The following is a 17,401-nucleotide window of genomic DNA, read 5'->3' on the forward strand; positions in this document are numbered from 1 at the left end:
CTCTCAGGACGGGTAGAGTGCGTATTAAATGAAAACTAGAGACTGAAACAAACTAGGTAGAATAAGGCCACCAAGAACAATCTATTCCTTTGTAGCTTCATGCGTAATTAACCAAAGGTTGATGGGAAACTGAAACAGCAAATGTCCTTCTTTCCACCTTACCACTTTTTTCAATTATCATTTGAACAGAGGTGAAGAAAATTCTAGCAAAATAAATATTTGAACACTTCAGTACAGGCAACTTGATAACTGGTCAAGGACAAGTCATTGACAAGTCACAAGTGACTAAAGAAAGCTGACTTTCATTTCATACTGAAAAGTAATCTTTTGGGTAAAAAGCAGATCAAAAATTCATGACTTCAGAATTCTGCCACTGTTTTACTGTCTTTATAAGAATTACATTTATGCTAAATCCTTAACTTTGCACCAAGTTTTTTGTTTCTCGTTAGCCTTTATATTAATAAAGGCATTTTGAGTTCTATCTGTGGGTTCTCTGATGCCAGAACAGAACTGAGGCAGCCCTAAAAGCTTCTGTCCTCTGTCTCTATAATCTCTGGCAGAGGTGACTTGGAATTGTAGCATGAGACTATTCAGTCATCCAGAAGGCAGCCTTAAGGGACTGATATAAGTGGAATAACTCATTACATCTGTTAAGATTAATCTAAGAGATCCCCAGAACTAAGAGGACATACAGGTAGTAAAACATGTTATGCTTTCCTCTTATTGATAATCAAGAACACAGTGCTGCACTCCTTAGCAGAAGCAGCACAACACCTCAATTTTCATCACTGCTCAGGAAAAGATTTCTCATTCAAAAACAAACTGTTCAGTCAAAATCTCAATAAAGGCACCGAACAAAATTAAAGCAGCAAGAAATGACTTCTGGAGATACGTTTTTCTCTAATTTTGTAGTGTCTTTAGTAACATGAATATTTAATTACCTTCTTCTTCATCAGGAACTAGCAGCCACTGGATCAGCGCAAAGAGAAGAAGAATCACTAAACAAGCCATTCCTATTCCTCTGAATGTGGCAGCAGGACCTGGAATGGGATTTTTTTTTTCAACTGAGAATCTACTTACCTAGTAAAGTAACACAAGATGAGTCAGCATTATACACTCGTAGGGTACCTACTGCCCCATGCAGACTCTTGCCAGCTTGTCATACTACATTTTCTTCCCCCAACAGGCTACATGAAGGACTTGTTATAAACGGTGTAGTTAGGTTTCACTTGTACACTGAGAGGCTGAAAAATATCAGCCTAGTCTCTCACAAAGGATTCCTTCCTCTAATTTAAGGATTAAGTTGTAGATTTGCTCACGCAATACTAAAAGTATCTAGGTATAACAATTTTAATCCATCTGAAATGTTTAGAGGACAAAGTTGTAAATCAACCTGGTGTGAATTCAGCGCTGCTCCTGCTTTGTCAGCAGGGTCCTGGGCTGCAGGCCTCCTGAGGTCCCTGCCAGCCTGAGCACTTGGCCGACTCAGTGACTTACACCGTGTATTAATCCCTTCACCATAACAATACCTTACACATAAATAAGTTTTAAGCTGCTAGGCCAGCAAAACCAGAACTTCAATAACCGAACCAGAATTGCTCGGCGCAGTTTTTGCTTACCGAAATAATTGACCAATACCCCTCCAACCATAGCCCCGCATCCTCTGCCCAGGCCCAGGTGGAGGCCTTGCAGGATTCCCTGGGCCGAGGTCCGCAGCTCTGGGGGCACTGCTGCGCTCAGGTACGAAATACAGGCTGCCCATATGGCCGCATGCGTGACACCTGCAGAGGGAACACGGTGATGAGGACAGGGCCCACAGCGCGCCCACTGGCTGGAGCGTGCCATAAGGGAGACAAGAAAACCCCATTACCCCCAATGCCCGTGGAGTATAAATCAACCCATGTCTCATGGCCACATATTCAAGTCAGACCCAGCTTCCCCATACGGATTTCGGAAGCCTCTTTCTTGCAGATTCAGGGTCATAAACATTTTTTTCCACCCAAGAACAGCTCAGCAGAGAGAGGAACGATCCTCAGCATGCAGGAGCAGGCTGCAGGTGGAGCCCTCCTCTCTGGGCACCTGCTCGGTGGCTTTCTGGGGAGCGGGGAGGAAGGGACAGGAAAAAGCTGGGCTGAGAAGAAGTTGGAAAAGCAAAACAGCCTTGTAGCTCGTCACACGTTAAGTACGCCTGAACTATTTTGCCACCCTCAGACTGAGTGGGAATATTTATTCTTATTTGAGTGGTACTAAAAATAGTAATCACAGCTTACCAATGCCTAAGCTCTACTGCCTTGTTTAAAAAAAAATAATGTGTTGGCACAACTGATGATTCAGTCAACATGTTTCTGTCCTCTGCACTTGACTTATTTAGGAACATTTGGACACTCAGTAATCCCTTTTGCATTTAGGCTGAAGGCTCTTCAGAGCAGGACAATGCATTATTTTGTAACATACTCAAAGAATAACTTGGATTTTGCTTGGATGTAAAATGATAACAGCAGCATCCGAAATTGACATTGTTCAGGTATGTTACATGTCCAGGAGGCTGTACAGTTTAATTCCAAATAGAAACAAACATTTCTCGGTGTTTGGGTTTGTAATAAGTTAACTACTTAGAGCACAAAAAGACCACTTCTATACATTGTGGAGCTGGCTTTGGTAATAGGCACATCATCTTGTTGAAAAACGAAAGGCTTACATTAGGATGAGTGTATTTTACCTTATCATTTACAGCTTAAGGCTTTAAACCTCAGTTTTTCCATGGAAAAAGGTCTGAATTTAAAACTCACTGAGTATCAACACATTTTTCCTTAATGTAAACTCACATAAGTATTGAAAATAGCAATGAAGAAACGTCCCAATAACAGTGCAAAGCTAATCTAATGTAGCTAATGTGCTTTTGTTTTACAAACAAACATTTTGCAACTCACGTAAAACATTCAGTTTTATCAGCTGTTAAAGAGTCCATCAAGTTTTAAAGCCAGGCAAATCACAAACACATCAGACATTATTTGAACCATGAGACACAATACTGCCGTACTTGTTTGGAAACAAAAGGCTGACTGTAGCCAACCTGTTCTTTATGTTTTCACCTCTGCTAGGATATCCAGATAGAACACGGAGCTCCCAGTTCGCCTGAAAATAAATCCACCCCTTCAAACCAGCTTATCTTACTGGCCTCAAAAGCTACAGGCATTTTTTTTTTATGTGCATATTACTAATGTGAGTTTTTTTTTATGATAATTATTTATGCATCAGTGGATTTGGAACAGTTTTTACAACAACTTGTGTAAAGTCTGGTCTGGATTACTGTTAATCACAGTTCTTTTAAAAAGGAGCTGTTAACAATAAACGTATTTTGAGATGACTTGCTGAAACGACTAACCACCATTTGACCATCTGGATTACAGCAACAATAAATGTAACAACCCTATGTTATGCTCAGAATAACGATGTTTAGCAAACTTAGTGCTACTTTCCCATATGAAACCAGAGCTCAAAATTTTGGGAGCCAAATTTATTTCAAGAGATCTATCCTAATCGTGCAGTTAAGGATCCAACCTCTGCTCTCTAGACATATCTGTGTTGGCTGAAGCATCAGCAGAAGTCAGTTCTCAGAACAGCACTTGCTTTCGAGTTTGTTGGACAACTGCCATGTGAAAATCGCTAATTTTCAGCTTATTCATATAGTTTTGTACGTTAGAAAATTCCTGTTATGCAGCTTGGTTAGCTAAGCATAGCTGTCACCAGAGAATTTGAACCATTGCTTCGGAACTATGTGAATAATAATTTGCAGCTAACTAGTACATTAAAACTTAATCTGTTAATTGCAAAATTAATGAGATTGCTTGCAAATTCAGCCTGACAGATGACCTGTATATGCAGTAAGTATTTACCTGCCAGAATGCCTTAAAAATTACCAGTTAAAGATTCAGCCTAAGCCTGTATCTACATACACTGCATGTGCAAATAAATCCTACAGATCTGAAATCATGAATTAAGAAGTGAGCTTTTATCTCCTCACTTACTCCTCTGAGAGTACAGGAAACCTCAGAAGCCCTCACCACCCAGTTACACTGACAGTAACCAAAACGTTGCATAGCTCCTACTGCGATCAATAGATGCAGTCTACAGAGTCGTCTTCCAGCAATCTCTCCATGCCCTTCAGCACAGCACATGGGGATAATTCTCCTTGTATTTCAGAAGCATATTAAGAAGAAAAATAAATTCTTTACAAGAGTCAGCTGAAACTGTCGTTGACCTTAAAGGCCCTTCAGCTGACAGCACTGGAGTTTACACAGACTCTGACAGCTTCCTGGAAGCAGAGCTGTGCTTGATTACAACTAGGGCTTCACACAGGATTTAAAAGACTTATCAGCTTGATGCAGTTACGTGGCCCACGTGGTGCCCACCTGCGCTGTACAATGTAATTTTTTCTTGTTTCCAAAGACTTCTAGCCCTTACATAACAAAAAGCAGCTACCACTCTTACCTCCCTCTGTCAGCAAACTCCCATAATGAAAATAAGAGCTCCCACCTCACCAAACTTCATTATGGTGCCACTTCTTACCCCTCCTGACACATTCCATGGATGCGTAGGAAACATAGAAGAGTCTCAAGACATAGGTTTTAGTAATTACTGCAGAAGAAATACTGAATTGGGAACACAGCAAAAGCAGTCAGAGCGGGGAGGGGAAGAGAATAATAATGGGTGGGGGAAAAAAAGCCAATGGTACTTTAAAAAGATTAATTTGTTCTACAATTGACCAAGACTGAATGAGATTACTGGAAGGCAACAGATGTAGTCGTGTAGTGCAGTAATTAGGTACACACACAGTGCCTACACACTTCATGGACACCAACACCATGTTTAGTTTTGTTGTTTTTGTGTCTGTGTGCGCTATTTTTAACTTTCTCATTTTCTGGCTCTAAGTAGCTGCAAAATTCATTTTTCTCCAAAAAGCAAGATTAACCCAAGTGTACATAATTCAACAGCGGCTAGAGATTCTTTGTCACATTACCACATTTTAACACTTGGTATAAAAGGTGATGTATCAATTCAGTACTTGTGATTTGGAGGATTTTTGTATGAAAATTCAGAAGCTCACTTTTATGGCAGATTAATACAATAAATTGTTTTTGTTGGCAGGCAGGGAAGGAGTCAGGACACAAACATTTATTTCTGTGTATATGCAGGGATCTACACAGTGTTCACCAATGGCACTTTCATGGTTAAGTTATTTTTAAAGGCAGGGAAAATATTCTCTGCATTTAAATTAGCTATTCTCTTGCAAGCCTGCAAACCCAAATAATTCAGTATTCTTCAGATACTGAAGGAACAAGAAGTAAAATAGTTTACATTCTTCCTGGTTTTGAGCAGTGGCACCCATCACAAAGGCAGGAAAAAAAATGCAAGTTAGAGCAATTTATACATTAATATTGCAATGAAGGTCTTACAAACTTCTTTGACATGACTTGGAAACAGGGTTCAACTTACTTTTCAAAGACCAGACCTCTCTGGTTCTAATTAAGTTAAAGGGCAATTATCTTAAAGAAGCTCTATTAGCACAGACAAAGCTACTGAAATAAATTCCTCTCTAGCCATTAAAAAAAAGAAAATTCAATAGTCTAAGGCATTGATCAAATGATACCCTGAAAAACAAGTGCAGAATATTTTACCAGAGACAGAATGACCCAGACCACATTCTTTTTTCTTTTTCATTTTTTTTCCACGGCATCCTTTCAAGTATGGTGACCTTTTGCATGTAATGAAGTTCATATTTATCCACCAAACAGGATCTGTGGTAGGTGTGTACCCAGCTCACGCTCTGTCTCTTTGTTTAGCTAAAGGGTGTGTTGCCTCGCACAGTTCTGCTTGAATCAACAGCAAACTGTGCACAAATGCAAACCCACCCTTTTGACGTCAAATATTTTCCAAGATAAACAGTAAAGTTTTATAAACTTGGGTCTTCTGGGATATTTGTAGTCAAAAGAAAAAGGAAAGGAAATACCAGATTTCTACTTAATCACAGCTGAAAACAAAGTAATATTAGCACATGATCTTATACTGGAAGGCCATTAATGCACTGTCTTACCTTGAAGTACTTCCATTGGGAGGACGGTCCAGGCGTTTTCCAGATATGAGATGTAAATGTAGCGAGCTGTATTGCAGGCAAGACCAATATACAGCACTCTAGAAGAATTAAGGAAAAAAGTAGTCATAATAGTTTGCACTTGCCTTTTTTTGTATGTTACGACACACCTTACTGCTTCAGAAATCAATTACACGCGTACAGAGTTTGCTTGTCCGAAGCATTTGCTCAACAGAAAATACCTCCTTTGAGTCTACACCTGAACACAAACGCCCCTCTTGCCCACTCCAAACACATTCAGAGGGAGGCTAAAGTTAAGACTCTCTTCAAAATCCTAGCGGAAAAAAAATCAAAAGGGTCAGCAGAGATGCAAAGCTTTTAATCAACTCTGGTAGCTTCAAGCCATACTCTGCACAGAACTGTATTTCACAGAGCATTTCTAAGCACATTCAACATCCCTTCCAAACAATCTTCTTTTCTAATCATTCAGAGATTATTCCATTTTAATAGTAAACCTGGTGCAGGTTTGGATTAGAGGAATTAATTTCACCCCAATTAATCTAAGTTTATAGTCCCAGTATCTTCAAACTGCTCAGAACTACTCTAAAAACACATCCCACAGAAGCAATATGGTTTGTAACAACATGCCTCAGGATAAAACTTAACCATCCTGTTGAAAAGCAGCAGATGCTGCATCTCAGAATGAGGGAAAAAAGCTCTTATTACAGCTTTTAAACAATGAAGCACAGAGGCTATTTTTCACAGTGGATTTCCCATTACACGTTTAACCCGATGACTTTTAATTTCCAGTTTTCAGATTTAGCTTTGTTTACCTTCAGGTTGCATATTCATCCAGCTATCTTTCTCTCACTTTGAGAGGGATTTTAGGAATGACTGACTTAATTCGAAACATGATTTAGCTTGAGAAAAGATGCTGTTGCAACCTTTAAAGGTTCTTCAGAAATAAGGATTACTTAATCCCTAAACATGCTTCTTGGTTGACTCCTGATTTGGCACGACTGATTTAAATGCAACCGGTAATTAATGTGCAAGCACTGATACTGAGAAAGAATGTGTTACTCTTTGTGCTGATCTTTGGTTAGCTATTCCACAAAAGCACAGCAAGGTTTAATTCACTGGTACATAGCCACTGACAAATCGGGAGTGCGATGCAATCATAGAACTGCAGCATCTTGTCAACATTTGAGATCTCTAAATATACATGTTGACAGCTAAAATACCCATACCGTAATTTTCAGCGTGTCAGCGATATCAAAAAAGATTAAAAATTATAAAGGCAGGCCTTTCGCAACAATATGGATTTACAGACAACAATACAGACTACTTTCAGTAAGCTGGGTGAGTTTGCAGGGTTTTTTCCCCCCAAAAAATTACTCAAACTCGTCTGTGCACCACGCACCACAAGTTTCACCTCTCCCTTTAACTAGTAACATCTGTGCCAAACAAATAACTTGGTGTCTTTTACAGCCACAGCTTAATGTAATTCTGAGGTATAATCACACCTGTGAACTGTGATAGGACACACACTACAAAAGGTAAGCAAACCGAAGAGGTTTGTGGGCTCCTACGTCACTATGTAAGACCCAGGGTATTGCAGACTCTTGGGGACATAAAGGAACCATCCACCTCACGTACCTGTACTTCCCTATCAGCACCGCAGATGCCCCCAGCCCTTTGTTCAGGGCTGTTTCCCCTCAGTTTAATTTCAATTTTGTCTATCAACAACTCTGCCCATCCAGCAAGAGCTTCTTTCCTGTCTCAGTCATTCCCTGTGATGACCAGGCCGCAGGTGTGAGGAAGCCGCCGGCGCCATGCTGGCACCATCGCCACCAGCATGCTCAGCTACCTGCCTTCCTCCACAGAGTTACACCCGAACCCTGACTTAATAAGGGCAATTTAGTTAGCTTCTGCCTTTTAGTTTATTAGAATATGGATGGGGTTTTAGGTAAATTACAGTTACTTGTGTGAAGATTTCTGTCATTATGCTTTGGGAAGGGCACGTCACATCAGAACTTTTGTGTATTTACAGAATCGTTTCAAAAATTGTTTGCAATAACCACTTAGACTTTTTATGAGACCTAAATGGATAATGTAAACAGACGGTTCTTACGAAACCTATTTGCAGTATCCACAGAGACACCGTATTCAATTTACAGGTTAAACACTTAAAGCACTGGATCTATATTTATGTCAAGACTAAGCTGTTTACAGCCACGACTACCAGGCTCTGCTTCCCATCAAGACTTGCACGCTGGAATTATGGTCAGACAAACACACTCAAGCTTAACCTTGAGTAGGATGTTACTTTCAGAGATTAACATCCTTTTCCTAAACTCAGTGGCAGCTCGGAGTGCTTCTACACAGGGTGTCACTCAGCAATGGTGCCTAAATATCTGACAGGCAGTTCTGTATGCCTTTCCATCATAACACCCTCTCAAAGAATTGTGGCTTTCACACAGCTGCTGATGACATTTCTTATAACTTTTTAGTTTATATCTAAATGAAAATCTCCTCTCTCATTCTCAGAAGGTGGCTAGAGGCAAAACAAAAGCCCCTTAGCACTCCCCTCCCAAACCCACAGTACAACACAGCCCTCCAGCCAAACTGCTTGCTGTCATTGCTCCGGGCTCCTCCAGTCACCTGCTTCCATGCACCATCAGAAACACCAGCAGCACGTGTCACATATTCCTGCGATACGCACAGGAAAGCTAGCAAAGACAGAAATAAGGCATTATAATCAGCACACATTCACATGGTCACGCTTAGAACACCTGGACAAGGATTTTGGTATTAGTTCAAGCAGCCTGTGAACACAGAACAGGTTTCAAGATGTGGGGAGGAGCTTATGTGCTCAGGCATACAGTGGTTGAAACTGAAAGCTTTGTAAAACTAGAAAATGAAAACCGAGCTCATATGTGACATGAGTGTAAAGTCCATTTTCTTGTAGTTCGACAAAGGACAACCGACAGTATTTTTTCCCGCTGCTGTGAAAGTGCATAAGCAACTCTGCTACTCATACCTGTCTTCAAAGAATTAGGACAGGAATAATATTATTCAAGGAAATACTGCAGGAAGTTTGCCTACAGCCAGCAGCCTAACCACCCAAGAGAAAGAGTGCATATGTATCCACGTTTTTTTTTTAATTTACTGACATAAGTCAATGGAAGGTGAGACAACCTTATCAGTTTAGTCATCTCACCAAAAAGAGAAGTCAAGCCACCTCCCCTATAACCAAAATACTCCGAAATAATTCACAGCTAGCTGTGGATTAAGTGTGACTTTATCTTTCTCATCTCAGACAAGAACTTACACCTGAATTCCCACAAACGGCTAACTCTTTGTATGCCAAAATGCTAAACAAGGAATTTTGAGCTGTGAGAGGTGGCAACAGGGAGGCAGAAAAAACATATCCCAAGAGCTTCTGGCTAAGAGGGTTCCAAGAAGGGTATCTAGTTAGAGGATATTTTTCTTATTAATGGGAGAAAGAATACCTGCACTATAAGGCAACAGACATATACAGAACTATCAAAAGAACATGAATTACAAACTCCTATCAACACCTTCTTATATATAAATATATATATATATATAAAAGCTTTATATAGTGAGGTTCAAAAAATACAAGGAGAACTTAGGAGTTACAAGGAACACTTGAGACTTCTCAAACTGCGATGACTAAATATGAGTAAGCGTTAGATAACATTAAAATATGAGTAATCTGCACTTCCCAGGTGTAGTTACAAGGAATGTTGTTCCATTGCAAACACAAACTAGTATTTTAACAACTTACCAGTCTTGGTTTGATAGGCTTACCAGTGCAAAAGAAAAAAGAAGAGTTAATCCTGTACATCATCTTTCTTTTTTACAAGCTAATGTCTCTGTTATCCCCCCCATACCTTTTATGCCATCTTATTCACAAGCCTATCATTCTTTTGGGTTTTCTTCTTTCTCTAGTTGAAGTCTAAGCCTGAATTTTGCCCTATAACAATATAAATGGAAAGAGCATACCCAAGCTATCTTTAGCTATCAAGATTGTGATCTGTTCTCACCACTCCTCCATCATCATATCCTTCCTCCAGTCTTTGCATGCAAAGTGTCACATTTTCCTCAAACTAATTGTTAAATTCAGACATTAAATGACTGACTCAAAGTAAAGAGAGACTCCTCAGTTTAAAGGAAGGAAAAAGAAATCTCTTACATAAACTCTCAAATTACTGTGCTAAGTATCTCAAACATTTTTAGTAGAAGTCAAACGAATCAAAAAAAAAATCATCCCAGTAAGAGCAAAACAAAAAACCAAACAGCAAAAACACAGAACAGAATGCACAAAAACAGCACAATTAGACAGCTTAATAAAAGACATCTTGATGACTATGTGATTATAAATGGGCCTTTTGGAAAAGACATACCACTGAGAGCTCTGTGCTTACTTGCACTGAGTAGCTGAGTAAATACAAAACAAAACAAAAACCACCACCACCAAAAACATTACAACTTCATTAGCTGAGATCCACCCCTACCTTTCTTCCCTAATCTTTATTTTAAAGACTGAAGGAACTTATAACATGCAGAAATTAAGTTATTTTTCAATTTAGAGGAAAACAACATTCACAAATATGCTGGAAGTAATCATTTTCACTTAAACAAGGCAAAAAGCATGTGAGAAGCTCTAATTTCAGTAGCTAACACACACAGTTGCAACTACAAGAAGAGAGCAAGGAACTGAACTTGTAAACAACACTACCAAGCTGCAACCTCATTCTGCCAACACCCCGAGCCTGATGATGGGGGCATGTGCACAGGAGGTGCTCACCTCGCTGCTTCATCTCAGCCTTCTTCCCTCTCAGCGTGCAAGTGACACCCTTGCAGGCTACTGTGGAGGCAAAGACTGCCCTGCAAGGAGAGGTGGGCTAAGCAAGAGGTTTCCAGAATGCTGCTACTCACAGGAAAAAAAACACAGTAAAATTAATGGAAATTGTATTTCAAAACAGACGATCTTTGAGTAGGAGGCGATTTGTCAAGATCTCTAACAGAGCTCTGAATCGCTGAACTAGGACGTCTTCTGGAAATGTCTGCAAAGGGTTATGGTGCCACACATACCGTGTGTACTAACTGAAATGCTAACGAAACATTGCAGAACATTTTCAGCTCTTAAAATAATAATAAAAAACTCCATTAGGCACCTTCACAGCTGAGCAGGACTTGGAACTTCAAAATAAAAGATTTCACTCAAATTTCAGTTTGTATCACGAGGCCAGGCCCATAATTCAATTTTTTTTTTTTTTGGATAGCTCTTTAATGAGTGCTAAGATCTCCTTACCTGATATGACCAACCAATTCAATCAGCTTGTGGCTGAAGAAGTAGGCAGTCAGCTCAGACACATGACTGAGCACAGAGCAAACTCCAAAGAGAGTAGTGGTGCCATTCAGGTCTTCCAAGTGCCAGTAGAGGAAGGTGAACACAAAGCCATATCCAAAGCCCATGAACCATGCCACGAAGAGCACTGAGCCATACTGGATGCTACAAAGCAGTTTTATGAGGTCCCAAAAACTGAACGACTGCGACTGGCTCATACTGGTTGTAGGAGTGTTGTCGGAGGATTCATTGGAGGTGTTCCTGTCCACCTGTGATATTTCCACCTCCTTCCTCTTGTTTTCATCTTGCTTGAAGTGCATATAATGAAATCGAAACTGGGTGGCCACAATTAACGCCATTGTCATCAGAACACCAAAAACGATGAAAACTATCCTGTAGTTCTTGTATTCAGGAGCTTTACATCCTTGACCTTCAATGACAACTTCTGTATGGGTATAGTCGATGCCGATTCCCACGGAGAGCATGGCCAGCCCCCAGCCCAGAGACCCCCACATACGCTGCAGTCCATACCGGTCCCTGTGCTTGCCGAGGTATTGCAGAGTTACAGTGTCCACAATTGTAACAGAGGAAGCACTGAAAAATTCTCCTATTATGACAACCAGCAGAATGAGTAGGAAGATGGCTTCTACTTCTTGTTGATCATAAACGAGCATGGCTTGGTCAGAAGGCATCGGCTTTGCAGTGATGGCAGCTGGAGTGGTACTTGGAGTCATGTTCCCTGGTGAGACTGGACTAGCAGTTGTGTTTTTCAAAATAGGATGGGTACTGTTTTCCAAGGCAAACTCCATGTCATTGCTCTGTGTAGGTAACAGGAATGTTATTTCAGAAGTAGCAGTCCCTGTTGCTCCCAGAGTGACAGGACTGGAAGTCAGCAGGTCTCTCTTCCCACGAACTTTGGGGGATGCAGTACTCATGGTCGTTAGCAGAGATGACGCTGAGGCGTTTTGCGAAATGGTTGTTAAAAGGCTGCTTGCATTGGTAGGATGTGCTGGGGGAAGGCCCTTTGGTACACATCTTAAGGTGGCTGGTCTAACAAATCCAATCCCCAGGTTAAATAAAACCCAGCATAAAAGCGAGAAGAGAAGGACGATCTTCCCTTTCTTGAAGCGATCTGCTACCACTCCCCAGAAGGGAGCACTGCAAAACTCAATAAAGTACCTGATGCCCACCAGAAGTCCACTCTGACTGGGTGACATACCCAGCTGCTTGTAATACACAGGCAGCAAGGGGTAGAGAGAGCCATATGCAGAATAGAAGAAAAAATAAAAGACCTTCGAGATCAGAAGATCATTGTTTATTTTGACGCAGTGCTTTTCTAACCAGTCCAGCTCTTCGTCTGGGACAGTGGTTGTCTCTGTCGAAGGGGATTCATTCTGGGGCTGCAAGTCTTGATCCTTGGAAATGCCGTTGAAAGGATCAGCAAGCACATACTTTCTTTTCTGTTCTTCTTCATCGTCGGTTAAAATGGCAACCTTATCATCAGCTGCCATGGCTTACCACAAGCATCCAATATTTGGTGCACTCTCAGGAACTAGGGCTACCCTGCGAACAAATAAAACATCACATGGTTAAGGTACCACACAGGAACAGGTCTGCTATGCTAGTCATCAAGGACAAACAGAGCTTCTTTTCTATAAGTGGTATTCTTAAGCAACAGATGCAGTTGTTGCCACAGCAGTAATTTGTGGGAGGCTCAAGTTTTCAGGCTGAATGGGAATAGAGGTGGGAATTAGGATGGTGAGAATTAATCCTAATACAAGGTTAAGATAAGGGACCCTCAAAATTTGGATAACAACCTTAAAGGCATCAAAGACCTGGGGCAAAAAACACAGGGACAGAAACTAAGTACAGACCCTACAATGACTGGTTCAAATAAAACTCTGAAATTGAAGCAAGGTCGACTGGAGCATAAATTGTACTGCAGCCGACTACGTTTATCCTTTGCAGAAGAAAAAAATAAATTGCAGAACTGACAAGCAACACTTAAAAATAAACTCACCACTACTTAAACACTGGTTGAACAGAATAGTTTTCACATTTAAAAACAACAGGCCGCTCTAATAAGCTGGGTTAGCTAACGGAAGCTTTCCTCTTAAGGAATAAAACAAAGTTACGCCAACAGGCTACCTCTCAGAATCACTGTATTAGGCAACTACTATTGATATAAAGTTAACCTAGGAAGATTAGCTCATATGCGTTATGAAATGTTGAACATTTAATATATTTTGGTTTTGTCCTCCCTCTTCTGTTTTGGTTCAGTGTTCATATACAGAATCTTTTCAAGGACCAGTATGTGAAAAGAGCATTTTATTCACCTGAAACTTCTCTGGGAGTGCTGAAGTTTAGATAGGGAATATATTTCTCATGGAATCTGAAATATTTTTTGCAACTCTGCACTTTGTTTCCACTAGAAGAGCTCCAATGAAACTGCAGCCTTTGAGAACTCTACTGAAAGCACAGTATCATCTACTGAAAATCAGTCATTCACTGATATATCCAGCTTCTTTAATTATTTAATGATAGCTCAGAATGTACTTAAATACCGACAACATATTTGCAAATCGATGCAAGGCTAGTAGCAGAAGAGAGATTTAAACATTCATAGGTATATTAAATGAATTGATTTGTGCTGATCCAAGGTACACATAACAGGCGACGGAATAAGCCATGGATAGTCGTAAAAGCAACAGCCCATTAAAATAATCTAAACCTTAGTTCAGCGTTACACAGCTCTAAAAATACCACCATTAATATCCCAAACTCTCCTGAGGTTTCTGTTTTTCACTTTTAAATTACATTTCTATGGGATACTACCTACAAGGATCTCTGGTTTTACTTAGGCTGGCAAGGTTGCATAAAAATCTTGGAGCTGTGACCATTCATGTATTCAAGGTCAGAAGTTAATCAAAACAATGCCAGCACGTACACAGACTGCTTTTTTTCTTCCAGTTGCTCTAAAAAGACTTCAGAGACAATTGGATTAAAAAAAAAATATTTCAAGTGTCAAAAGATTGGATAAAGTCTTAATTAAGTTGTTTGAACAGTCAAATGTGAAAATGCATTTTCTTGCTCTTACCTGCTACCATCAAAAACCACCAAAAGCCAGCAGCTATTTCGTTAGTTCCTGTAATTCTCGGTGCAGCCAGCTACTTCCACCTGACGGTTGGAAGGATTGCGGGCTTTCTGTTCATATGCTTGCTCAATTTTGGCTTCAATATCCACAAAACAAGTCCTTCTACGGAATAAATTAGATCTGTCATCATCCACACTTATTTTCTCTAAGTCTTGCCTTGCTTGGACAACCAAGACTCCAGAAGAGGTGCAGATCAAGGGGATGAAGCAGAGGATCGGGTGCTGTTCCTATGTCCTGACAAAACCAGCACACTCTCACCTGCTTACAGGAACTTGCTTACTAGCTGTACCAGACCTTTACAGCATTTAATTCTGCACAATAAATTTCCTCACCCCCACGACACAACAAGATCAAACTCACATTTTAACCACTCGGATATCAAGACAGCTCTTTGCAAGCACGCATTGCAATTATCCTAATCTAAACACAACAGCCATACTCCATATCCTAACGTATGAGCTCAGAACCATCTGATTTCATACAAATTATAGCAGAAACTTTTAAAGCAATTTGTATTTCATCTGTTTTTAATTCAGCTTCCCTTCTGTGTTGGAATGGGACATCAGTTTTTGAAGTTGCATGAATAGTAGCTGTATTAAAAATGGTGCCACTGCTCACCTTGTGTCCCCTTCTTCCCCTCCCTGGGACTTCTATTTGCCACAGCACCAGCCTTCTTCTAACCTGTCATGAGCAAGGATTAATCCAACACTTCTAGTACTCTGACTAGAACATCTTGAGTAAGAACGCTAGGAAAAGTATATTTCATAATAATTTCAGTAAATATTTTCCTACCCTGAGAGTGTTTCATTGAATATTATTAATAACACAGAATATACTCTTCAGAAATATAACAGCACCAAGACTGGTAGGAGCCATATGGCATTCTTTAATGTTTTGATCACTAGTTTGTTTGGAAGACAGTTTTTTGAAAGTGATTTTATTTAGCGATTTTTTAAATTCTAAAAATAAGCAACTGGAGATGAGAAAGCCAACAAAGTGGTATTGTCACTGAAAATCTACAGAAAACTTATTAATCTATGTGGCGTTCCTTCTCCTGACCAAAAAAAAACACAAAAAACAAGCCAGTCAGGGACTGAATGAGCAGCAAAATCAACCAGATGGCAAAACAATGTACTTTTAAGTAGGAATAGACAAATAACTACCAGCTATTTTAACCAGCCTTCAAATACTGCATCTTCTCTTTGCAATACCCTTTTCTGATCCACGAGACAGTAGGAGGACAGAAGACAGCACTACCAGCAAGTTTAAAACAACAGAGAGCAGGAGCAAGGAAGACAGGCTGGGAAGATAAACAGAATGATTTAGGCAGGAACATAAACTTTAACTCGTTCAAGGCACGATGGAGCATGGAGCTCGGGCCCAGGCGTGCTGAATGCCACTGGGCCAGCCAGGCCGACTGCATGTGCACCCAGCAAAGACTCTGGAAAACTGGGAGAATGGTTTTGAAACCTTCTTCCCTAAACTCAGGCAAGTGGTGTGAACACCCAGTAGAGCTGTAGGAGGCAAATGGGGTGAAACATCCGCCAGAACCTGAGAAAGTGCCACCGATGGGAAGGGATGAGGTCTAGCAGCTTCCACCTGAGGGAGGCACAAGCTGTTGTCTTCCCACAGGTTTGTGTTCCCAGACCACCATGTGGAGTAGTGCACAGAGTCTTTGCATGTTCATCATCCCATCCCCCCTGATGTTACAACAACTGCAAAAAAGACTTCAAAACATGAACAAGAGAACCGCCCCATGTTGTAGCCCCATTTGAAGCCATGCAGGAAGCTTGCGGCCGGCCCGGCTGCCTCAGACCTTGGGTTTCCCTGCGAGATCACGCGCGCTCTGAGCCCGCTCTTGTACAAGTGTGTGTGTTTCTTTTCAGATAAAGGATGTACATGTTAACCACAAGACTATTCTTCCTTCAAGCTCTGCACAAATAGGATTGTTTAGGTGAGTACTTGGGTCTCTTTCTCCTGACACAGGAAGGTGCCCTCCTGGTTTGCATCTACCTCTCCACCAAGTCTAAATCCTATTTCAACCCCCAAAACATGTGAGGTGTCTTTCATCCAGTCACCTGCTACCACAAGCTACGGCAACTTGTCTGCAGACCTCCGAGCAACTGACTACCTGAGGAACAGAGACAAAAAGCATTTGTCCCGACGAACTCAGTGCTGATGATACGATGGTCATTTTAACGATTGCAAGGAGCCTCTTTGGCAGGTAGGCAGAAGACGACAAAATACTCTCTGCGCTTAGTTAAGTATCTTCTTGGCTTTCTTACCATTTTTGTTTCTTGAATTGATCATGTTTGCATTGGCTCTCCCAATTAACAGGATTTCAAGACCAGGAAGGATAAAAAGTGAATCTATTCAAGACAACCTGATATTACAAGAGGAGCCAATCTTCCCAAAAACTTGCGGGGAAAAAAAAAAAAAAGAAAATAACTTTATACTGAGCCAAACAGTGCTAACCAACAGGTATCTGACTCGGGTACCAACTCCCTAAACCTCTCAGGGAAAATCCCATGGCACTTAGAGCTTTATAGGATTAAAAACAAGGCATTAAAACTTCACTTGCAGGCCAACAGAAAGTTAGATTTGGGGTGGAAGAGTACAGCTCTTTTTAAATATTTACTTCAGCATAAATATCCCATCTGTTAGGCTTTGAGAATTAAAGCATAGTTAAGACTCACGTAGAAAAATATCTAACAGCATCAAACTTGGGGTTTGGATGCATATTGAATTAAAAAAAAAAAACAACAAAAAAAAACCAAGC

The 17,401-nt window shown here is 40.5% G+C and overlaps 1 protein-coding gene across 6 annotated transcripts in view; it reads right to left on the reverse strand.

Annotated features, from left to right (window-relative positions):
* MFSD6 (major facilitator superfamily domain containing 6) overlaps positions 1-17,401 on the reverse strand; it is a 42,362-nt gene that overhangs the window by 4,211 nt on the left and 20,750 nt on the right. For 5 of the 6 annotated variants that reach the window (XM_040562228.1, XM_040562231.1, XM_040562227.1 and 2 more), the window contains 4 exons: positions 11,433-13,031; positions 6,095-6,192; positions 1,620-1,781; positions 942-1,040 (listed from right to left, as the gene is read on the reverse strand). In XM_040562228.1, coding sequence (XP_040418162.1) covers positions 942-1,040; positions 1,620-1,781; positions 6,095-6,192; positions 11,433-12,979 — 1,906 coding nt within the window. In that variant the 5' untranslated portion in view covers positions 12,980-13,031. Of the gene's footprint in view, positions 1-941; positions 1,041-1,619; positions 1,782-6,094; positions 6,193-11,432; positions 13,032-15,240; positions 15,304-17,401 lie in introns of all 6 variants that reach the window. The other variant, XM_040562229.1, reaches the window with a different exon arrangement.

This window comes from Cygnus olor, chromosome 6, assembly GCF_009769625.2.
Source record: "Cygnus olor isolate bCygOlo1 chromosome 6, bCygOlo1.pri.v2, whole genome shotgun sequence".
NCBI lineage: Eukaryota > Metazoa > Chordata > Aves > Anseriformes > Anatidae > Cygnus > Cygnus olor.